The sequence below is a fragment of the Myxocyprinus asiaticus genome, chromosome 4 (assembly GCF_019703515.2).
Source record: "Myxocyprinus asiaticus isolate MX2 ecotype Aquarium Trade chromosome 4, UBuf_Myxa_2, whole genome shotgun sequence".
In the NCBI taxonomy this organism is placed as follows: domain Eukaryota; kingdom Metazoa; phylum Chordata; class Actinopteri; order Cypriniformes; family Catostomidae; genus Myxocyprinus; species Myxocyprinus asiaticus.
Window position 1 is genome coordinate 51,781,942 of NC_059347.1, and position 24,899 is coordinate 51,806,840.

The 24,899-nt window shown below is 43.4% G+C and overlaps 1 protein-coding gene across 1 annotated transcript in view; it reads left to right on the top strand.

Annotated features, from left to right (window-relative positions):
- Nucleotides 1-24,899, top strand: part of LOC127439565 (polypeptide N-acetylgalactosaminyltransferase 9-like) — a 149,923-nt gene that overhangs the window by 88,391 nt on the left and 36,633 nt on the right. Inside the window, exon 6 of the mRNA XM_051695726.1 lies at nt 8,320-8,437. Coding sequence (XP_051551686.1) covers nt 8,320-8,437 — 118 coding nt within the window. The remainder of the gene's footprint in view (nt 1-8,319; nt 8,438-24,899) is intronic.

Here is a 24,899-nt window from a genome sequence, read left to right on the forward strand (position 1 = left end):
ATTTGAATTATCTGAATTATTACCCTTACAAAAAAATGTAGTGTTCTGGCAAATTTGCCACTCATTATTTTCACATGCAAATGAGATTGCTATTTGCCACAAATGCCAGAAGTTTGCAGCTGTTCCTATATACAGTATCTATTTTTTTATTTATTTTTTTTTTTTGTGTCATGGCCGGCTCGTTAGCCACGACATTAGGGGGGCTACATGTTGGATAACTGCTAAAAGTATAATTTATTAAAAAGAAAAAAGTAATTACATAAACTGAATTGCAACAAAAGAGACCAATAACAAAAACAACACAGGTCTGAATCGGGGAGAGGAGCCTTGAAGACTAGCAGTGCTTCTCAATCGGAAGGCTGCAGCCTAGTTAGGCTGGATATCCCGGCTGCCACATCATCAAGCGCCGTCAAAGTCCATCTCAATTGTGAGGACACTTGGAAAGCAGCCTCGTTTCGCAGCCTTCGTTCGGTTTATTCTGGAGGGTGCATTCTTCATGGCCTTCAATCACCCACAATCCTTTGCACAATTCAGATTTTTTTGTAAAAGAAAATATCAGAAAGCAAATCAAATGGATGTGCACCCACCCTCCTGGTGGCTTCTTCCATTTCTACAATGTAGCTGTAGTGGTTCACAGATCATTTATTTTCTAAATTTTCACACCGTGACAGCGGAGGCGGAAAACTTTATGACGTAGTCATGTGGACTTACTAGACCAGGGGTTTTCAAAGTGTAAAACAGTAAGCCTCACTGACAGAATTTACAAGACTGTGCTATTTGCAGATTTATATAATTACAATAATGTTGTATATAGGCCTATATAACAGCCAAGTAAATAATAAATAAGATAGCCCATGCTAATGTAAAAAAATATCTTTCTTCCACTAAAAACAGCAGTAGGCTACATTTTGGCCACTTATTTGAAGTTTTATCAAGTATTTTCCTCTAGTGTGATATTATCAAAATTCTTCATATTTCAGGCGTTGGAGCACTTCACCAATGATGATCAATAACCTTAAATTCAGTCTGACAGACTCAGTCGGCAATGCGTCAAACACTGATGTGTGATTTATGGCTGTAAATATTTCTATTAATGATATAAAACCGTATTCTGCGTTATTTTTTTATTACAAATACAAGTTTGTCCTTATGACAATGGATTAACTATTTTTTTGCCTATATTTGTGATAAACTCGCATCACATGAACAAGTCTCCGTATTTGTGAAACTGCACTTGTCACAAACACATGAAGACACATTGACCCACTATCATGTTGAACTCGTAATGGACACGTGGTGATAAATGAACAGATGCAGAGCTATATGGCTTTATAATACATTCACGAGTGCATAAGACACATTTTGAGCTCTCTCTGAGCAGCACATAATTCAGAGCACGCATCCAGTTTTATGCGAGAGAGAGAAAGGAAATCCGCTCTGCGAGCTGAGAGATTTGCCCTTGCGCAACCGGTATATGGATGCGCTCTCGCATGATATGCATGCCTTCATAACATTTAAAAGTATTATATTGCCTTAGAGCTCTGGTCTATTAAGCTGGACTATGGTTCATAAAGGCAATAATTTTAATTTATGTTCACAATACATTTTTATTGTATTTATGTATCTTTTGATTTTATTTGGTGAATTTATCATCAATCTCTGCACCTCCCCTGACACGCTCTGGTGCCCCGGTGTGGTACTAGACCCTCTCATTCATAGCGCTGAATGCTGTGGAGGAGCCACTCGACATTGTGTCGATGTAGTGACACTAGGGGTCATTCTTGGGAGCCTGAGACACCTCTGGTATTTGATAAAAGGCCAATGAAAATTGGCGAGAGGTATTTGCATGCCACTCCCCTGGACATACGGGTATAAAAGGAGCTGGTATGCAACCACTCATTCAGATTTTCTCTTCGGAGCCGAACGGTCATGCTCACTGAGCTGAATTCCCACGACTGTTCATTCACCTCTTCTGGATCTGACGGCACATTTCAGCGGCTTCTCCCCCCTCTGCAATGGTGCACTGCAGAGAATGCCCCTGGGCGCTTCGGCAGAAATAAAAGAGTATATTTCTCTAAAAGAGTATATTTCTCTGTAGCACTTCTCAGTGGAAGGAGGCGAGAAGCAGATTTCCTGGTTCAGGTAGGCGTTTTTATTTTCCTCACTGCAGCACATACACACTCTCAAGGCTTTTACGTTGCTCAATAACACAGTCTAAAAACATATCCACAAACTAGCTCACAAAATAAACTCTCAACTTTGTAATAATAATAACTCTTGGCTTCTCAGTCCGTGCCCAGGCTCTCTCTCCCCTCTAACTGCTGTGTGGCTCTATTTATGCTGCTCTCCCCATGCTCACTGAAATTAGAGACAGGTGTTAGACATAATTTAGCTCAGGTGTAAGCGCCCTTACCGCTTTCTCTCTCTCCGGAGAGATGCTTGACCATGCCCCCGCTGCCACATATCCCCACCGCCCGACTCAGGCCGGGCGGCATCCGGCCTGCCTACCACTCCCCCCCCATTCCTGGAAAGGAAATCGGCGACAGCCATCTGCGCCCCCGGTCTGTGGACCACCTTGAACTTAAACGGCTGAAGAGCCAGATACCAACGGGTGATCCGGGCATTGGTATCTTTCATGCAGTGGAGCCACTGGATTGGGGTGTGATCGGAACAGAGGGTGAAGGCCCACCCCAACAGGTAGTATCGGAGAGTGAGGACAGCCCACTTGATGGCGAGACACTCCTTTTCTACTGTGCTGTACTTAGTTTCCCTCAACGAGAGCTTATGGCTAATGTACAGCACCGGGCGCTCCTCCCCCTCCACCACCTGCGAGAGCACGGCCCCCAGCCCCCTGTCTGAAGCATCTGTCTGTAAAACAAAAGGGAGAGAGAAGTCAGGTGAATGTAATAGCGGCCCCCCACAAAGTGCGGCTTTAACTTGCGTGAACGCCCGCTGACACTGCTCTGTCCACTGGACCGGGTCTGGAGCTCCCTTTTTAGTGAGATCAGTCAGCGGGCTGGTGACGTCCGAATAATTAGGTACGAACCTTCTATAATAGCCAGCCAGCCCCAGGAACTGTCTCACCCGCTTTTTGGTCTTGGGTCTTGGGCAGGTCGCAATCGCCGCTGTCTTGTCAATTTGAGGACACACCTGCCCGTGGCCCAAGTGGAACCCCAGATACTGTACCTCCACCCGTCCAATTGCGCACTTCTTCAGGTGCTCTCAACTTTGTAATAATAATAACTCTTGGCTTCTCAGTCCGTGCCCAGGCTCTCTCTCCCCTCTAACTGCTGTGTGGCTCTATTTATGCCGCTCTCCCCGTGCTCACTGAAATTAGAGACAGGTGTTAGACATAATTTAGCTCAGGTGTAAGCGCCCTTACCGCTTGTAACTATCTCGACGACTGGCTAATCCTAGCTCATTCTCGAGACATGTTGTGTGCACACAGGGACCTGGTGCTCTCACACCTCAGCCGACTAGGGCTTCGGGTCAACTGGGAAAAGAGCAAGCTCCTCCCGGTTCAGAGCATCTCTTTTCTCGGTTTGGAGTTGGACTCAGTCTCCTTGATGGCGCGCCTTACAAACAAGCATGCCCAGTCGGAGCTGGCCTGTTTGAAGGCGTTCAAACAGAAAACAGCGGTTCCACTGAAACTTTTTCAGAGGCTCCTGGGGCATATGGCATCCTCGGCGGTGGCCACCCCGCTCGGGTTGATGCATATGAGGCCGCTTCAGCACTGGCTCCAGACTCGAGTCCCGAGATGGGCATGGTGCCACGGGACACATCGCGTGGTCATCACGCCGGTCTGTCACCATCTTTTTTTGGACCGACCTCTCGTTTCTACTGGCAGGCGTTCCTCTAGAACTGGTCTCCAGGTGCGTCGTGGTCATGAGAGACGCCTCCAAAACGGGCTGGGGCGCTGTTTGCAAGGGGCACACAGCCGCCGGCCTCTGGACAGGTCCGTGACTGCATTGGCACATCAACTGCCTCGAGTTGTTGACAATTCTGCTCGCCAGGCACAGGTGCACCTGTTCGCCTCCTAAGAATCCTCCCCACTGCCCGCTCTGGTACGCCCTAACCGAGACCCCCTTAGCATAAACGCGCTGGCACACAGCCGGCCCCCTGGCATGCACAAATATGCGTTTTCCCCCAGTGAGCCTACTTGCACAGACCCTGTGCAAGGAGCAGGTCGTCCTGGTAGCACCCTACTGGCCCACCCAGGCGTGGTTCTCGGACCTCACGCTCCTCGTGCCTCGTTCCCTCATTGGACCTCTTTGTAGTTCTTCAGAGTCTACAGAGAGCCCCCTTTGAGCCTTTGCAGTCAGCCAAGCTTAAGGCACTCTCCTTGAAGACTGCCCTCCTGACTGCACTCCTTCCATCAAGAGGGTAGGTGACCTGCAAGCGTTCTCTGTCAGCGAAATGTGCCTGGAATTCGGTCCGGGTTACTCTCACGTGATCCTAAGACCCCAACCGGGCTATGTGCCCAAGGTTCCCACCACCCCTTTAGGGACCAGGTGGTGAACCTGCAAGCGCTGCCCCAGGTGGAGGCAGGCCCAGCCCTGTCATCACTGTGTCCGGTGCACTCTTTACGCATCTATTTGGATCACACGCAGAGCTTTAGAATCTCTGAGCAGCTCTTTGTCTGCTTTGGTGCACAGCGGAAAGGAAGTGCTGTCTCCAAGCAGAGGCTTGCCCACTGGCTCATTGACGCCATAACTATGGCATATGTCACCCAGGACATGCCACCGCCGGTAGGGCTACAAGCCCATTCTACCAGGGGTGTAGCGGCTCCCTGGGCCCTGGCCAGTGGTGCCTCTCTAACAGACATTTGCAGAGCAGCGGGCTGGGCAACACCCAACACCTGTGCAAGGTTCTACAACCTCCGGGTGGAACTGGTTTCATCCCAGGTAGTGGCACGCAACACAAGCGGATTAATTCCCAGTAGTGTTCACAAACTTTGTTCCCTGGTTGACTTCCTCCGAGCCCTGTGGCAGTCGAGTTTTCAGAGAGACTCGCTGCCGGCCCAGTACACGTGCGAACTAAGAGTCCTGTTCTGGAGTAGGTGCTCCGCATGTGGCGGTTCCCTGTAAGGCTAACCCCATGCAATATATATCTTCCGCTAATTCATTTCCCTGTTGGCAAACTGCGTCTTCCTTGGGCAGAGCCCCTCTGCCCCAGTCTCCATGTTTGTAGTAACTCCTCCCCCATTGGGCAGGATCTACCTTGAAGAATCTCCACATGGTTGGAAAGACCATGTGACGTATTTTTCCACTTAAATATCCCCCCTCTCTTTGGGCGAGGTGTGATCTCCGCGGTGTCTTCCCCTTGGGAGGGACACCCCCTCTACTAGACCTGGCGGTAATCCCCCTTCTTTTTTAGGGAGTGGAAAAAAAGAAGGGGAAAAGAGGCCACGACTGGGTTAAGCCTGTCTCTATCTTTTTGGTAGTCGACTTGTCCCCAAAAAGGGCCGTTTTACACACATAACTATGTTGGGGGAGGTTACGTGTCGACCTGGTGCGCTGGCTATGAGGCACACAGTAGTCTGCCCACCACACACTACCAGTTCACGTAACATTGTTCAGCCAATTGTGGCGTTTCGTATCGGGACCCCTTGTGTCACTACATCGACACAACGTCGAGTGAGTGACAGATAGGGAATGTCATGGTTACTTGTGTAACCTCCATTCCCTGATAGAGGGAATGAGACATTGTGTCCCTCCTGCCACAATGCTGAACTACTCTCTGAAATTGCCGGACCTTGTCTCGGCTCCTCAGCACAAAACCTGAATGAGTGGTTGCATACCAGCTCCTTTTATACCCGTATGTCCGGGGGAGTGGTATGCAAATACCACTCGCCAATTTTCATTGGCCTTTTATCAAAGACCAGAGGTGTCTCGGGCTCCCAAGAGTGAACCCCAGTGTCACTACATCGACACAACGTCTCGTTCCCTCCATCAGGGAACGGAGGTTACACAAGTAACCATGACGTTTTCAAGTCAGATTCCAGAAAAGACTTGTCATCTCTTGGTTGTACAATGTGATGGGAGAAAGGTCCCCCAGATTGTTCCTGGCAGGGTACTCAGCCTTACAGGCTTCATATGGTTAGGATTATGGTGGGGTCAAGGCATCTGCTGCCTGCCAGAAACAAACAGAGGCACCTTTGAACAATGGCCGTTGTACAAACCGATAGCCCCGCCCCAAACTCACAGCATTGGTCAAGCTAATGTTGCTATGTCTGGCTGAATGGGCTGCTCAAAAAAACAATAGCTTCAATGTAGTTGGATATTTTTTATTAGTAGCTTGTAGTGTAGCCAAGTACTTTTTCAAAAGGATATTGTGACTGTAGTTGACAAGCTACAGTTTCAAAATAGCTTCTTCCAAAACTGGACCACTCAGACATCATGTTAAAAAAAAAAAAAATACAGTATATAAAAGCATCAAAAACCGTTGCATCTGGACCTAAAAATAAAATTCTGGTACAGTATTTAATGTCACACTAAAGTTTTCAAGGCGTACACAATGCGTACAAACTGATTTCAATAACCAATATAATTATTCTTCCTGGATCGCTTTCTACTGTACCTCACCTCTCAAATAAAAATAAAAAATTAAATCATTGATATATTTGTCACCTGAGGTAACAATATATGTTTGAACGTTTGAACAAAATCTCATTAGAAAAAGAGGCAGCAGTCATTGTTCATGCAGCCCTCATCACAAGTGCTGGTATTGACAGATTAAAATGGCTGCCCGCAGGCCTGCAGCTTGTCAATGAGGAGCATTATTGGAAATCATTCCAGCGCCACTTCTCTCAAGCTCCTTGTGTATCTACTGCAGCTTAGCTAGCCTGTGGCTATTCATCACTGAGGATCCCAATACTCATATCACACAGCAGCATTTATTAAAAAGATTCATGTTTACTGTTAAATAAAGGAAAAGTCCAATTGAAATGCCGTAAAACAAGCAATCGTTGGCACAAAGAGGCAAAAGACAGTGATTGTATATAATACTCCATGCAAACATCTTCCAGAAAAAAACACCCTTTCCAGATTCTGTACCATGAGTATTCTTGATTACAAGTATGAAATAAAAAAAAATAATAATGAATGTATGTATTTGAATATAAAAAGCAGACGCTAATTGAATACTTCTGCACGTGCTTAATTCCTTGTTACATAATCTTTTATTTATTTAATTATTTATTTGTAGCCCATTTTATTTTGTCCCAGTAATCAAGAATCAGTTACCAGCATTTTCCTAAGTAAAGCATAACCCATTACTCTGCAAACACTTTTAAATCATTATCAATAAATTAAATCATTAATCATTTTTCTTAAGACATGTTTACACAAAGCCTTTTTTTTTTTTTTACTCAAAATAATGGAGCAAAAAAGAAATGTTGTTTCAACAAAAACATTGCTGTTTAATGTTGTTGAAATGTACAGTACAATTAGCATTCATTAGGTTTTCACTTTCAATTAACCACAAAAGCACCAAACCAAAATGAACAGATTTTGACAAGATCTGTCAATGACAAGACCATCTTGAGTTTCTGAAGCTTAATAGATCTTTTGTCTGCATTGATTTTACAGCCTCAGACAGATGACTAGCTCTCTTCATGACACACATCAGATCTTACCCAAAACACCCAAAACAAACAAAGACTAAACTTGGTGATACAAGATTTACAAGTGTTCAACAGGACTCTTAAATTAACCTGTTGATGTGCATCTTTGTAGCTAGCTACCTGCTAACATACAGTACAAAATGCTCAAGGGTTTTCTAAGGATTTGTAGGTGTTTTGATACAACACACTGGAGGAAGAAAGACAACGAGGAGAGTAAAGAGAAGGGAAATATAGCATTAACCAGTCAACACTTTTTTCTGTACTATATGAACAATTACTCACTCACTGCACAGTGTGATGTGCATTTCACTTTAAACAGCCACACTCTCGATTGCACATATGGCTTCTGGCTCATCTTTCTCCCACTCAACAGAAGTTCTTCACACTGTGAAAGGGCAGCACTCCTCTGATTCAGGAATGACTTCCAGTTGTCTCTAAGAGTTATTAATTCATCAGCACATCTTGCCTCAGCTTTGCTCAGCAACAGCTACTGGCTCTCTGGGGATATACGAACGATAGATGGATAGATGGATGGATGGATTGGTGGGGTGGACGGATGGACGGACGGACAGATAGACAGACAGATCTATAGATCTATTTCTATAATAGAAATCCAGCATGTGAGCCAAGTTGAAATACTATTCAGATGTAAAGAGAATATGAATGCACTGTTCATGTCTATTTTTCTGTCACAGAACACCTGCAATGATTGGTTGCTCCTTCGTGGTGGATCGAGAGTATTTTGGAGAAATAGGACTGCTTGACCCAGGCATGGAGGTGTACGGAGGAGAGAACATTGAACTTGGTATGAGGGTAAGTAAGATCATAACCAAGTAATATCTGTGTGCAAATGTTGTTATTTGCTCGATAAGGTATGTTATGTGATAAAAATGCTCATCAGACTATTTCCAGTTTGAAAGATAACAGACAATGAAGTGTCTGCCTTGTTAATTTTGCTCATCTGAGACATTCACAGTGCAATGTATTCATGTAATTGGAATTCATTGAGCATGGAACTGTTGCCGCATATTAGAGCCTCTCAGAAATTACAATACAACATTGTGGCCACCTTCCTTGTATAATCTCAGGTGACAATATAATTAACTCTAACTACAAACCTTCAGCATTTGACAGACGTTTAATTACATTGCTGCATGCTTTCATGCCCAAGGCTTCATGCTAGAGACTGTTTGGGGGGTAAGCATGCAGATTCTCCACTCCATCAAGGATTAAATGTGTTGCCTGGAGGATATGGAAGCACTCTGTGCAAATTACACAGGCTCGAATATGTTACATGCAGTAGGGTACAAAGAAAGTGTATTTCTTTTGCAGCAACCCTGAGAGAAATTTCATGGCCCACATGCTTTCTGAGCTAGTGGAGAATTGATCTTTTTTAAATTCAGAAAATATTCTTTCTGTGTGGTTAGGAATATCCTTGGAGGATTTGCATAATTTGGATACAATTCTTTAATTAATTTTAAAGATCCCGTTATAGTATAGGATGACGGAAAGTCTTACCAGCCTAATGATAGATTGAACTATGGAGATGAATAGTATTGTTTAAAATGTATAATTGGAGAAAGACTCAATTGTGTATTAGTTAAGTTTCATGACAGCTGTTAAGAATAGCATGTGCCATCAGTCTAATACAAACAATATTTAAAAATATATAAATGTACATTATTTCTCATACTGTCATACTTTCTTTGTAAAATTGAGTTTCTTTAAATGTTATACTTCCGTTATTTGTAATAAACAGTTGCCTATCTTAAAATAACATAAAAGCGACATATTTTGCTGAATCTTCAGAGGCAAAGGTTATGCTCCGAATGGGATACTGCCAACGTCATACTGAACAGTGCATACTTAAAAAATTGTACATGAAACAGTACACATTATGCCAGATAAACATTTTAGACAGTAGTATACTGCATTGTTACATGCCTCATTTATGTCTAGTCAAGTCATTTTTATTTGTATAGAGCTTTTCACAATACACGTCAATTCAAAGCAGCTTTACAGAACACTTAAAAGAATATTTTAGCCTATTTTTAAAAATGTACCTTCACTCCAAAACATTTTTTTATATATATATTTATGCCTTTCAATTTCATAACAAAATTCCATCAAATTCAATAACGAAATTAATAAAACGTACATATATATATATATGGAATTTTGTTATGAAATTGAAATGCGTAGATATATATATAAAAAATTGTTTTGGAGTGAAGGTGAGCTGACAGCTTATAAAACTTTTAAATCACATAGACCTTTTTCACTAGAGTAAGATGAACCTTGTTACATCGGTCTGTGTACTAATGCTAATTGTACTTTTCTTACCTATGAATACTCAGTTGTTAGTAGTTTCTTTCATTAGTATTTATGGTAATAAATCACATACTGTATATTAAGGCATTGAAAGGATGTGATCAGAGCATCTGACAAGCCTGAGCCCAGTGGAGTGTCCAATCTGGAATCCATTTGTTCCTTCATTGCCTGCTGCACAAAAAAAAACAGAATTGCCAATCTAGCAAATGTGTCAAATTCTAAGCTTTGAGATCAATCAAATGCTTATATATGCTGTACACAGTGATGGCACATGTGCTGCATCTCTGCCTCCTGTTAGTCCTCCAAAGCTGATGCAGCTTATTCTGGAGGAATAGCGTTGACTGACAGCTACATATTTAATAATTAACCTTGTGCCACACCGAATAGACAACATTGTCTTAGTGCACACTAAGGAGAGTCCAAACTGACAGGTTATGGACACTTTTCAAATTTCTGGGTTAGGAACATGGAAGTAAACTATTGTGGGATAAACTTCTAAAGAGGTAAATGGGAGACAAAAGCAAATATTATTTTTGGATTCTCATTTGCTCAAACTGCATAAGAAACAAATCCACTATTATTTTCCCTTGATCCTAAATTTATTGTCGCTTCCTCAGCAGCTGCATTTGAAACCCCATCACAACAGTGGTAACTAACATTATAAATTGACATTAAATAGTACAAAAATAAAAAAATATAAAAACAAGTTTGCTAGATTAAAGCTGCTAAATTAAGGCGAACATAAAAAATAAAAAAAAAAACGTAAAAAGGGTCCTTATAGGCTCTGATAAACTAGGCTATATGAAGATATAAAAACAAAAATCTACATCAGTGTGATGGGAGTTTAATTTGTGTGATTTTGCACAAAATGCCCATGTGGGAAATTAAAACTGCGGTAAGGTGACTCAAAAAGAGCTGAATTGACACTTACTGCCCTAAGTAATTGCATTTTAGTGTATATCAGTAAAATTTTATTCTGAAGTGACATTTTGTTCTCTCATCAATGCAAGTTAAATGATCCCATCTTGCTAGCAGTCTTATTAACAATTTTGTGTACTTTTCCGACTGTACATTTTTCAAACTTTTTTGAGCTTTTGAAAGAACTAGATTTACATTTCCTGAAGAAAATATCATTGCTTGCAAGGCAGGAATAGAATAGTGTTTTATAGAATAGAGGTTTTAGGTAAGTTTGTTAGCTTTAGAAAGGCTTTAGGCTTTAGTACTGCATAAATTAAATGCTGCAGAGCTTTTTCTTGCAGTTGTCGTCTGCATAAGAATCAACATTTACATTCACAGATGTTACTGTAATTTAGAGCAGTTTTGAACAAGGTGTTTGAAACCAATATAAACAAAACCAATGCTAGAGAAAACACATGTTTTAATCTGGATTTATCACTTGAAACCTTATGGGTTCCATATAGTTAAAGAGCCCTTTTGACAACTTCCCCTTGTGAAAACTAGCACAGGTCTCACCCACATGCTTTCAGATACGGTTTTAGGGCCTCCTTTGCAGTGTAAAGAAAGCTAATCTTTAAATTTCCATATTTCAGTTCTCCAGCTTTGTCAGATAATAGATTAACCATGGGAACAGAGGCATTCTATAAAAAGTTTATCACATCATTCATTGGCTAACATCCCATCATAGTTTTCTGCTGCTATATTGAGGTCTGTTGAAATGAACGATGGTGAACAAATTCATCGAGGTTTTGTTGCTGAAATACAGACACGATGACACAGAACCTATTCTAATGATTCAAAAGACTTGAGCTGGATTTCATTTAGAATCAGATGTAAAGTTAACCTGAACAGTAGCTAACCAGCATGTCAGCTCTTCAGTGACTTCTGTCCTTGCTGAAAGCCTTCAATAAAGGAGCCATTTTTTACTGTAATTATGAAAAGAAAAAGTATTTTTTATGTGCGGTTACTTCAACACACACACACACACACACACACACACACAAACACACATATGCACCTTGAAAAGAAAATGCAAAACAAACCAGTGAAGGGAGAGAATTAAGGTGACTTTTTGGATCATGTTGGTGAATTGTACGGTGTTCAAATCTTTCTGAGCAGCATTTTTGCATCAGATTGTATTGTATGTTTGCAATTGCTTTGTCCTTTGGTCAACAGAATGCAGCTTAATGGACTCCTAGTCTCTTGCTGATATTAACTGTGGTTTGGGAAGATGCTGGATTGTCAAGTATATGTCTCAGTGCATGCATTATGTAGAAAGTTGGAATTAATTTGCATAACTAACTAATAACTAACCACATCGATCCATGCAGCATTTTGCTTTAATTGGGTTACTGGAGGGATATGTTTATAAGTTTTAGATCTCCCCAGAGTGGCTCAATTTTATTAAGGTCAGAAGGCTGTAATGGCCACTCCAGAACCTTCAACTTTTTCTGCTGTAACCACTGGAGGGTCAACTTGGCCTTGTGCTTAGGGTCATTGTCGTGCTGGAAAGTCCAAGAGCGCCCCATACGCAGCTTTCGTGCAGAAGAATGCAAATTGCCTGCCAGTATTTTCTGATAACATGCTGCATTAATCTTGCCAACAAGATTCCTCGTGCCTTTATAGCCCCCCCCCCAAAAAAAACATCAGTGAGCCACCACCATGCTTCACAGTGGGGATGGTATTCTTTTCATTATAAGCCTTGTTGACCCCTCTCCAAACACAGCGCTTATGGTTGTGACCATAAAGCTCTATTTTGATCTCGTCACTCCAAATTACAGTGTGCCAGAAGGCATGTCAAGGTGTTGTCGGGCATATTGTAACCGGGCTTTTTTGTGGCATTGGTGCAGTAAAGGCTTCTTTCTGGCAACTCGACCATGCAGCTTATTTTTGTATCGTCGTGTTGTGCTTCTTGAAACAACCACACTGTCTTTTTCCAGAGCAGCCTGTAATTTTCTCCTGAGGTTACCTGTGGGTTTTTCTTTGTATCCTGAACAATTCTTCTGGCAGTTGTGGCTGAAATCTTTCTTGGTCTACCTGACCTTGGCTTGGTATCAAGAGATCCCTGAATTTTCCACTTCTTAATAAGTGATTGAATAGTACTGACTGGCATTTTCAATGCTTTGGATATCTTTTTATATCCTTTTCCATCTTTATAAAGTTCTATTACCTTGTTATGCAGGTCTTTTGACAGTTCTTTTCTGCTCCCCATGGCTCAGTATCTAGCCTGCGCAGTGCATCCACATGAGCGCTAACAAACTCATTGACTATTAATACACAGGCACTAATTGCAATTTAAAAAGCCACAGGTGTGGGAAATTAATGTTTAATTGCCATTTAAACCTGTGTGTGTCACCTTGTGTGTCTGTAACAAGGCCAAACATTCAAGGGTATGTCAACTTTTGATCAGGGCCATTTGGGTGATTTCTGTTATCATTATGATTTAAAAAGGAGCCAAACAACTATGTGATGATAAATGGCTTCATATGATCACTATCCTTAAATAAAAGACAGTTTTTTTGCATGATCAGTCATATTTTCAAAATCAATGCCAAAATTTCACAATTTCTGCCAGGGTATGCAAACTTTTGAGCACAACTGTATATATATATATATATATATATATAGGAGTGAAATAGGAGTGGAAAGCGATTGAAAAGACATAGGCAAAAAGGTCGAGGCATGTTACACCAGCAGAGAAGGCTTTGCTGGCCCTGAGAAATCACCACTGTTTTTGCAGCCATCACTCCAACGCCTTATCTTTGAGTATTAATGCTAAATTGCTAATTTGGTACTAGAAAATCACTTGCCATTATATCAAACACAGCTGAAAGCTATTTAGTTCATTAAATGAAGCTTAACATTGTCTTTGTATTTGTTTTTGAGTTGCCACAGTATGCAATAGACTGGCATGTCTTAAGGTCAGTATTAGGTCAAAAATGGCAAAAAAGAAACAGCTTTCTCTAGAAACTTGTCAGTCAGTCATTGTTTTGAGGAATGAAGGCTATACAATGCTTGAAATTGCAGAAAGAGATGTGGAAGGCCAGATGTCCAACTAAACAAGAAGATAAGTACATCAGAGTTTCTAGTTTGAGAAATAGACACCTCACATGTCCTCAGCTGACAGCTTCATTGAATTCTACCCGCTCAACACCAGTTTCATGGACAACAGTAAAGAGAAGACTCAGGGGTGCAGGCCTTATGGGAAGAATTGCAAAGAAAAGGCCACTTTTGAAACAGAAAATCAAAAAGAAAAGGTTAGAGTGGGCAAAGAAGCAGACATTTGACAACAGATAATTGGAAAACTTGAGCTATGGATCTTAACCCCATTGAGCTTTAGTGGGATAAGCTAGACTGTAAGGTGCGTGAGAAGTGCCCGACAAGACAGCCACATCTATGGCAAGTGCGACAGGTGAAATGCCACCTAAGTATCTGGACAAACTGACAGCAAGAATGCCAAGGATCTGCAAAGCTGTCATAGCTGCACGTGGAGGATTTTTTGATGAGAACTCTTTGAAGTAGTTTAAGAAGTTCTGAACATTTTTTTACAAATTGTAATAGTCATTTTTCACATTATTTATGTGCTGACTATACATTGTGATCAGTTGAATGCCACTTTGGTGAATAAAAGTACCAATTTCTTTCCATAAGTGCAAAATCTGTACATTATTCCAAACTTTTGGCCGCCAGTGTGTGTGTGTGTGTGTGTGTGTGTGTGTGTGTGTGTATATATATATATATATATATATATATATATATATATATATATATATATATATATATATATATATATATATATATATATATACTGTAAATTTTTTTTAATTTATTTTGCTGACATGCTTTGCATGGGATGAAAAGGTCGTGGGAAGATCAAATCAAATCAAATCACATTTATTGTCACACAGCCATATACACAAGTGCAATGGTGTGTGAAATTCTTGGGTGCAGTTCCGATCAATATAGCAGTTGTGACAATGATGAGACATACAGTATACCAATTTACAATAACATCAAATTAACACAACACAATTTAAAGTCTAATATACACATAATTACATACAACAATATACAAATAATAGCATACACTGTACAGTATACAATACGCACAATATAGATACACATTATTCAATAAAAATAAAAAAGTAAATATAGTAGTATATATAGAATGTACAGTAGGCTGTATTGTACTGTATTGACATTCAGGCTGTCAGTTGATAGTAAGTTGTTAAGAGAGAATATATATAATAATAATATAATTTATGACAGTCTGGTGTGAGATATAAGAGTAAGGGTAATAAAGTGCAGTGCTGATGTATTTTGATCATGGGAGATCAAGAGTTCAAAAGTCTGATTGCTTGGGGGAAGAAGCTATCATGGAGTCGGCTGGTGCGGGTCCTGATGCTGCGATATCTCCTGCCTGATGGTAGCAGCGAGAACAGCCCATGGCTCGGGTGACTGGAGTCTCTGATGATCCTCCGAGCTTTTTTCACATACCGCCTTGTATATATTTCCTGGAGGGAGGGAAGCTCACCTCCGATGATGTGTCTGGCAGTTCGCACCACCCTTTGCAGTGTTTTGCGGTTGTGGGCGGTGCTATTACCGTACCAGGCGGAGATGCAGCCAGTCAGGATGCTCTCTACAGTGCAGGTGTAGAACCGTGTGAGGATGTGGCGGTTCATTCCAAACTTCCTCAGCCGTCTCAGGAAGAAGAGGCGCTGATGAGCCTTCTTCACAACGACTTTTGTGTGGATGGACCATGTGAGTTCCTCAGTGATGTGGACACCCAGGAACTTGAAGCTGCTGACTCTCTCCACTGGTGCTCCATTGATGGTGATGGGACTGTGTTCTCTGTCTTTTCTTTTGAAGTCCACCACAAGCTCCTTTGTCTTACTGACGTTGAGGGAGAGGTTGTGCTCCTGACACCAGTGTGTCAGAGTGTGCACCTCCTCTCTGTAGGCTGTTTCATCATTGTCAGTGATCAGACCTACCACCGTCATGTCATCAGCAAACTTAATGATGGCATTGGAGCTATGTGTTGCCACACAGTCATGTGTGTTCAGGGAATACAGGAGTGGGCTGAGAACACAGCCCTGTGGGGCTCCAGTGTTGAGGGTCAGTGATGAGGAGATGTTGCTGCCTATTCTAACCACCTGGCGTCTGCTTGACAGGAAGTCCAGGATCCAGCTGCACAGCGAGTTGTTTAAGCCCAGAGCCTGGAGTTTCTCATCTAGCTTGGAGGGCACTATGGTGTTGAATGCTGAGCTGTAGTCTACAAACAGCATTCTCACATAAGTGTTCTTTTTTCCAGGTGGGAGAGAGCAGTGTGTAGTGTAGATGCAATGGCATCATCAGTGGAGCGGTTGTTGTGGTAAGCAAACTGCAATGGGTCAAGAGAGAGAGGTAGCACAGAGCAGATGTAATCTCTGATTAGTCTCTCAAAGCATTTGCTGATGATGGGGGTCAGAGCAACAAGACGCCAGTCATTTAAGCAAGTTATTTTTGATTGCTTTGGAACAAGATGCAGTTTGTGTTTGATTTTCAAAAAAAATGTAATCCCCTCTATCTGAACATTGCGTTCAGTTGATAACGTATGGTCAATCCTAATGTTGTTAAACCCATAAATAAAGATATTGCGGGCTGGTGCTTACACTATACAATGAGGAAAACATGAAAAATCCCGCACACTGTCATAGCTTGCAAATATTTATTATTTTACAATGTTTTGGTCAATGAACAGGACCAGAGCAGGTTAATGATGGTAAGCATCCTCCTGCTGTTTGAACTGATTTTTTTTTTTTTTTTTAATTTACACAAAAGCTTCATGTTAAACCATTTTGATTGACCTTTTGGACTGTTTGATTCACAAAAGAGCCTCCAGTAGGCCAGCAGCCATATCACCCTGCTATCACAGTATGGCAGAGAGGCAGGACCCAAACACAGGGATGGAAGACAAAATAAAGATTATAACTCTCCCAATGGAGAAAAAGTCAAATTAAATAAACTAAATATCACTAGTCTTCAGGAACCAACCGAGGGCTATTTTAGCCAAACCAACAGACAGGACACATACAGACCAACTAAAAAACAAAACAATTCAGCACAGGATAGAACACAAGCGGGACTTAAGTAGGGAAAGGTAGATAGGGAGCCCAGGCAACAGAGCTGGTGTTCTCTACGTGGCACCTCAAGACACAAGAGGTAGAGAGAAACAAAACAAACACAGGAAAATACTCAGACAAGACAGACAGACAGTCAAGGGAGGCACAGTCAGGCCAGACTGTGACACCTGCAGCTCTTGCCTGGTTAACCACTGAAGCTAAGCAGGGTTAAGCCTAGTCGGTGCCGGGGAAGGTGTTCTTTTCCTATCCTATACTTTCAGGGGGGAAAGACCCCGCGGAGGCCACATCCTGCCCAGAGGGGAGGTAACATGTGGCAAGCACGTCATGTGGGCTCAGAGCGTGGTGGTAGGTCCTGCCTGAAAGGGGAGGAGCTCTACAAACACAGCGACCGAGACAGAGAGGGCTCTGTCGAAGGGAGACGCAGGTCTGCCGACAGGGAGACCGTACTGCAGAAAATATATCACAGGAGGTTACCGGAGTAACCGGCACCTGTGGAGCACCTACCTCAGTAATGGCATATTAGCACACATACTGGTTCTGGCTGTGAATTACTCCGCTGAATTCGCGAGCCACAGGGCTAGGGAGGAGGGACATCCAGGGTTCACGGGTTCATGAACTTGCATGGGAAAAGAAGCGCACATCTTCACCTCTTTGGAGGGGAAAGGCGCTATACGCAAGTGATACACCCGGCCAGCTGTCCGTATTCCCGAACTTACCTGTTCGTACCTGACAGAACACGGGAAGAAACCGGCTCAACCCGGAGATTGTAAAATCTCACGAAGGTATTGGGTGTCGCCCAGCCCGCTGCCCTGCAGGTGTCAATAGAGAGGTGCCATGGGCCAGTGCCCACAAGGATGCCAGACTCCTTGTGGAGTGTGCTCGTATTCCCGAAGGGGCGGGCACGGCCTGGGCCTGGTATGCCATAGCGATGGCATCCACGATCCAGTGGGCAAGCCTCTGTTTGGAGACAGCGTTCCCTTTCCTCTGTCTGCCAAAGCAGACAAAGAGCTTCTCAGAGCGTCTAAAGCTCTGCGTGTGATACAAGTAGATGCGCAAAGTATGCACCGGACACAGCAATGACAGGGCTGGGTCTGCCTCCTCCTGGGGCAGTGCTTGCAGGTTCACCACCTGATACCTGAAGGGGGTTGTGGGAACCTTGGGCACATAGCCCGGCCGGGGTCTCAGGATTATGTGAGAGTCACCTGGACCGAACTCCAGGCAGGTATCGCTGACAGAGAATGCTTGCAGGTCCCTGACCCTCTTGATGGAGATTAGTGCAATCAGGACGGCCATCTTCAAAGAGAGGGCTTTCAACTAGACTGACTCTAGCGGCTCAAAGGGTGCTCCACAAAGGCCCAGGAGGATCACGGAGAGATCCCATGAGGGGAATAGGTATGGCCTAGGAGGATTCAGTGTCCGGGCGCCTCTCAGGAAACTGATGATCAGGTCATGCTTCCCTAAGGACTTACCGTCCACTGTGTCATGGTGTGCCGCTATGCCGGACATATACACCTTCAAGGTGGAGGGGGACAGCCATTTCTCCAGCCTCTCCTGCAGGAAGGAAAGCACTGACCCGACTGCACATCTCTGAGTGTCTTCAGCTCGGGAAGAACACCAATTCACGAACCTACGCCACTTCAGTGTATAAAGCTGCCTCGTGGAGGGAGCTCTGACCTGAGTGTTCGTGTCTACCACTGCTGGTGGTAGGCCACTTAGGTCTTCTGTGTCCCATCCAAGGGCCAGATGTGGAGGTTCCAGAGGTCTGGGCGTGGGTGCCAGATGGTGCCCTGTCCCTGAGAAAGAAGGTCCTTCTTCAGGGGAATTCACCAGGGAGGGGCTGTCGCGAGGAGCATGAGGTCTGAGAACCAAGTCTGGGTGGGCCAATATGGGGCCATGAGGGTGACCTGCTCCTTGTCCTCCCTGACCTTGCACAGGGTCTGTGCAAGTAGGCTCACTGGGGGGAACGCATACTTGTGCAGCCCCCGGGGCCAGCTGTGTGCCAGCACATCTGGGCTGAGGGGGGCCCCCGTCGGAGAATACCAGAGTGGGCAGTGGGAGGTTTCTCAGGAGGCAAATAGGTCTACTTGTGCTTTGCCGAACTGACTCCAAATCAGCTGGACCACCTGGGGGTGGAGTCTCCACTCTCCCCTGAGTGTCACCTGCTGCGACAGCACTTCCGTTGTGGCGTTGAGATTGCCCGGGATGTGAGTGGCCCGCAGTGACCTCAGTCGCTGCTGACTCCATAGGAGGAGACGGCGGGCGAGTTGCGACATGCGACGTGAGCGTAAGCTGCCTTAGCGATTTATATACGCTACTGTCGCTGTGTTGTCCGTCCGGACCAACACATGCTTGCCCCGGATCAATGGCAAAAACCTCCGCAGGGCAAGCAATACTGTCAGCAACTCGAGGCAATTGATGTGCCAACACAGTTGCGGTCCTGTCCAGGAGCCAGCGGCTGCGTACCCATTGCACACAGCGCCCCAGCCTCACTTGGAGGCATCTGTCATAATAACGACGCACCTGGACACTTGCTGTAGGGGAACTCCTACCCGTAGAAATGCAAGGTCTGTCCAAGGGCTGAACAAGTGGCGGCAGATCGGCGTGATGGCCACGCAATGTGTGCCACGGCACCATGCCCATCTCGGGACTCGAGTCTGAAGCCAGTGCTGAAGCGGTCTCATATGCATCAACCCTAGTGGCGTGACCGGCGCCGAAGATGCCATATGCCCCAGGAGACTCTGAAAGTGTTTCAGTGGAACCGCTGTTCTCTGCTTGAACGACTTCAGGCTGTTCAGCACCGACCACGCGCGCTCGCTCGTGAGGCGCACTATCATCTAGACTGAGTCTAACTCCATGCCGAGAAAAGAGATGCTCTGAACCGGGGAAAGCTTGCTCTTTTCCCAGTTGACCTGAAGCCCGAGCCGGCTGAGGTGCCTGAGCATGAGGTCCCTGTGTGCGCATAGCAACTCTCGAGAGTGAGCCAGAATCAGCCAGTCGTTGAGGTAGTTGAGTATGCAGACACCCACTTCCCTTAACGGGGCAAGAGCTGCCTCTGTGACTTTTGTGAAGACGCAAGGGTACAGTGACAGGCCGAAGGGGAGGACCTTGTACTGATACGCACGGCCGTCAAAAGCAAACTGTAGGAAGGGTCTGTGTCGAGGTAGAACCAAGACGTGAATGTACACTTCCTTCAGGTCTACCGCCGCTAACCAATATTGATGCCGGACACACACTAAAATGTGTTTTGGCATCAGCATCTTGAACGGGAGTCTGTGCAAGGCCCGGTTCAGAACTTGCAGGTCCAAGATTGGCCGCAACCACTGCCTTTCTTCGGTACAATGAAGTAAGGGCTGTAAAACCCTTTCTTCATCTCGGCTGGAGGGACAGGCTCGATCGCGCCCTTGCGCAGAAGGGTCGCGATCTCCGCACACGAGGTGGCGGCGTTCTCACCCCTCACCGAAGTGAAGCGGACACCGCTGAACCGGGGTGGGTGCCTGGCGAACTGAATCGTGTAGCTGAGTCGGATCGTCCTGGCCAACCACCACGACGGGTTGGAAAGCGCTAGCCACGCGTCCAAGCTCCTGTTGAGAGGCACTAAGGGGACGATCACATTTAACGTACCTGTGGGTGGGGCCTCATGGCGGGAGGGAGCAGGGGATGCCACGTCGAGGAGCCTCGCTTCGTCTCGAACTCGTGGCTGCGCTGAGGGGACCCTCGAAGCACTTACCTTGCTCCATGTACCCGGTGTCGGGGGGGTCGGCGACGGGGGAGGAGGGACTTTTTGACTGTCCTCGTAGTCCGTCACAACCACCTGGCCATGGGTGTGAGTGTGGTGTGACCGGATGCGCAAAGGCGGGGGGCCCGCCTGGGAAATGGCCGGAACCCTGTCTTGGCTCCTGAGCACAAAACCTGAATGAGTGGTTGCGAGCCAGCTCCTTTTATACCCGTATGTCCGGGGGAGTGGCATGCAAATTCCACTCGCCAATTCTCATTGGCCTTTTCTCAAAGATCTGAGGTGTTCGGGGCTCTCAAGAGCGACCCCTAGTGTCACTACATCGACACAACGTCGAGTGAGTGATAGAAGTGGAACTAAGGTTGCTGCTGGAAGTGGTATTATTGAGGCCAGGAGGGGGTGCTCACCCTGCGGTCTGTGTGTGTCCTAACACCCCAGTATAGTGACGGGGACACTATACTGTAAAAAGGCACCATCTTTCAGATGAGACGTTAAACTGAGGTCTCTGTGGTCATGGTCACTGTGGTAAAGAGTAGGGGTGTAACCCCAGTGTCCAATTTCTCCCCATTGGCCCTTATCAACAATGGCCTCCTAATAATCCCCGTCCATTAATTGGCTGTATAACTCTACTCTCTCCTCTCCACAATTGCTGGTGTGTGGTGAGTGTATTGGCCCTCTATGGCTGCCATCACATCATTCAGGTGGATGCTGCACACTGGTGGTGGTTGAAGAGAGTCCCCTGTTCACTGTGTAAAGTGCTTTGTGTATAGTGTCAGAAAAGCACTATATAAATGTAAATTCATTCAACGATAGTTCACCCAAAAAATGTTATTAGCTCATCATTTTCTCACCCTCATGCCATCAGATGTGTATGACTTCTTTCATCTGCTGAACACAAACGAAGATTTTTAGAAGAATATTTCAGCTCTGTAGGTCCATGCAATGCAGGTGAATGGGTGCCAAAAACATAAAAACACTCCAGACGACTTTGGTGGTTAAATCCATATCTTCTGAAATGTTATGATAGGTGTGGGTGAGAAACAGATCAATATTTAAGTCCTTTTCCCTTCACTTTCTCATTCTGTTTTTGGGGATTCAAATTCTTCGTGCATATTGCCCCCTACTGGGCAAGCAGGAGAATTTATGATAAAAAAATGACTTAAATATTGATCTGTTTCTCACCCACACCTATCATATTGTGTCTGAACACATGGATTTAACCACTGGAGTCATATGGATTACTTTTATGCAACCTACATTTGGATTTTGGAGCTTCAAAATTTTACCACACATTCATTTGCATTGTGAGGACCTACAGAGCTGAAATATTCTTCTAAAAATCTTAAATGTGTTCTGCAGAAGAAAGAATGTCATATACATCTGGGATGCCAGGAGGGTGAATAAATCATGAGAGAAATCATATTTGGGTGAACTAACCCTTTCATCCCAGTGACAGCAAAAAAATGCAATGACAGTAAGTTCCTCACTTACTTTGAGACACTAATGTGTTTGCTAAATCAAAATTGTACGATGTGAATGCACTTCATTCATAAAAATATTTAATTACTGTTCTGCATACTTTAGATGTTAAAAGCATTTACTAGCAAGTCTTGTGCCTTTCTTTTATGGTGTTTTCATGGGAGTGGATTATGCTAATTGTGAATAAATGTGCACCCCCTCCCCCTGTTTACGAATGTTTGGAATTCACTAACATACACACATTTAATGAACAAATCTGGGGTGTACGCAACATTTGTGAATCTGGAGAAAATTTTCAGGAATGTCCATTTTACACTTAAATGACTCAAAATTTACTCATATTTATGAAAGTTTCATGAATGAAGTCCAGTGCATTTTTGTGTCAGTCCACACTGCTTTTCAAGTGGTTTTATATGTAAACATATGGTACAAGGACGTCTCTGTTGTCATGCTGATTTCTTATAATGAAGATATTGCTTGACAGCTGACAAAACTAATAACACCACACAGAAAGAGCTCATAAGGGCCGGAGCCAAGGACATCTTTGTTTCAGTGTTTTGTTTACTGTACAATCTGAATTCTTTTCTCCTCAAAGCCAGTATTGAGCTTTATAATTTCCATTAGGCTTTGCTCACCCTGTGAATCTGGAACAAACTCATTTTACCTCCCCTGTGTTGTATTTAATGAAGAGAGAGGAGATGAGAGATACAAGCTCACTTGGGGACCGGAGCTTGGCTCCGATATGGCTAATATGAGGTTTTAGATTCATCCCACAGATCCTGCTGTTTCAGAAGGCTGGTTCTCTGGAGATAGTGTGTGTGTGTGTGTGTGTGTGTGTGTGTGTGTGTTTGGGAAGCTATTTTGAAACAGTAGCTTCCCATCCTACAAACTACTCTTTTAAAAATGTTAATAGCTACACTACAAGCTACACTTTAAGCTACCCCATATGTATTTTTCATGAAAGTCCGTTTTTATCTGGTCAGGTTGTCATGTGTTTTAAATGTCATAAATTTCTACAATTTATAAATTACAATATTTGTGGCCAAAATAATGTTTTGAAATTTTTGTGCCATAATTTGTCATAATTGTTGTACTTTTTTACATTTTGCAAAAAAAAAAAAAAAAAAAAAAAAAAAAAAACCCTAGATTTTGTTTTGAAGCTGCTGGTGGTGGGGTATTTCACTAATAATAATAATAATAATAATAATAATAATAAAAAAAAAAAAACTTAAATGATCTCTTAGGGATTTCTGACTGGGATTGAAATGAATTGGTGAATAATTTTTTTAACCGGTTTACTTCATTTACTGTGCCATTCCAAATGAACTGATTCCCTAAAATGTATCAGTTTAGGAAAGCACATTTGATTATTTCCTCAGCTTGCTCTGCTACAAAGCTGCATGTGCAATGCAATATCCAAAAAAGTGCGTCAAAAACACTACATTGTGATTCGAGTTACTGTCACACTTTTAAAATAAAGTTTTAATTTGTTTTTCCCCAACACTAGTCTTTGTGTGTGTATGTGTGTTGGTATATCCTCTCACTGTGTTGTACCACACAAGGATACATTCTTTAAATCAGTGTACACGTGTAGCGTGAGAGCGAGTAATTTTGTGCTTCAGTTGAGGCACCAAGTTTTGAAAATTTGTTAAAATGGAGGGAACAGATGGATGCTCTTCTTTTCATGTTGGCTTTCTCTCAGCTCTGCGCTCTCAGATGGGGCGGCCTGACTACTCTAGCAGCTGGTGCCAGGAGTGGGAAATACTACAGCTTATCAAATACACATTAAAGGGAAAGAGTAAATGTCAAGAAAGTCAGAATGTGAAGTAGTTGCTTGCAAAGCAAAGAAAAGACACCACGAGCAGAATTTAGAATTATAACGTCCTTTTATTCGATAACTGTTCAGGCTAGTTTGAAATGCATTTGTTTAATTTCTAGACCAGCTAGTAAATATGTATCACGGTAGAAAGAAAGTTGGGTTTTAAACAACATGAGGGCGAGTACATGATCACAGAATTATCAGTTTACAGTCAAGCTTTGATTTATGAGATCTAACGTCCCTGAGCTTAAACTTTACATCAACCCTCAAACATCACTGCATTATATATCGTTACATGCTCTTATTTTATACCATAATTAGATTATTAATTTTCCGACTATGCTCTAAGTCCCCCACAGCACACCACCTTGCATTAATGGGCTAGAATTAGACAGAGAATTTAAGTTTGTGCAATATGAGTGGATTGGGGCAAACATTTACTGTGTATCTTGTTAAACTCTTGAACATAAAATATAATTTTTCTACCTCAGAAATCTCATTGTCACATTTTGATCCAGATGTGTCTGCTTCTTTATAGGTAAAATGTTTAATTTTTTTCCATCTTAAAATACATGTTGTTCCACACTTTCCTTTTTCATTGGAACACAAAAGGAGATGTTAAGAACAGTTTGAAAATTTATTTTTGCAATTACTTTTGGTGTCAGCCGTGTCTCTACATTAGGGGCAAGTGGGGCTAAGCCCTGCCAGAGGTGGCGCTTTTGTGCAAATTGCATGGCATCATCATACATTTATTTTAAGGAATAATATATTTTCCGCAACTTAAACATGTTTTATGTCCATTATACAAGAAAAAAGTGTATATTATTTTGAGGA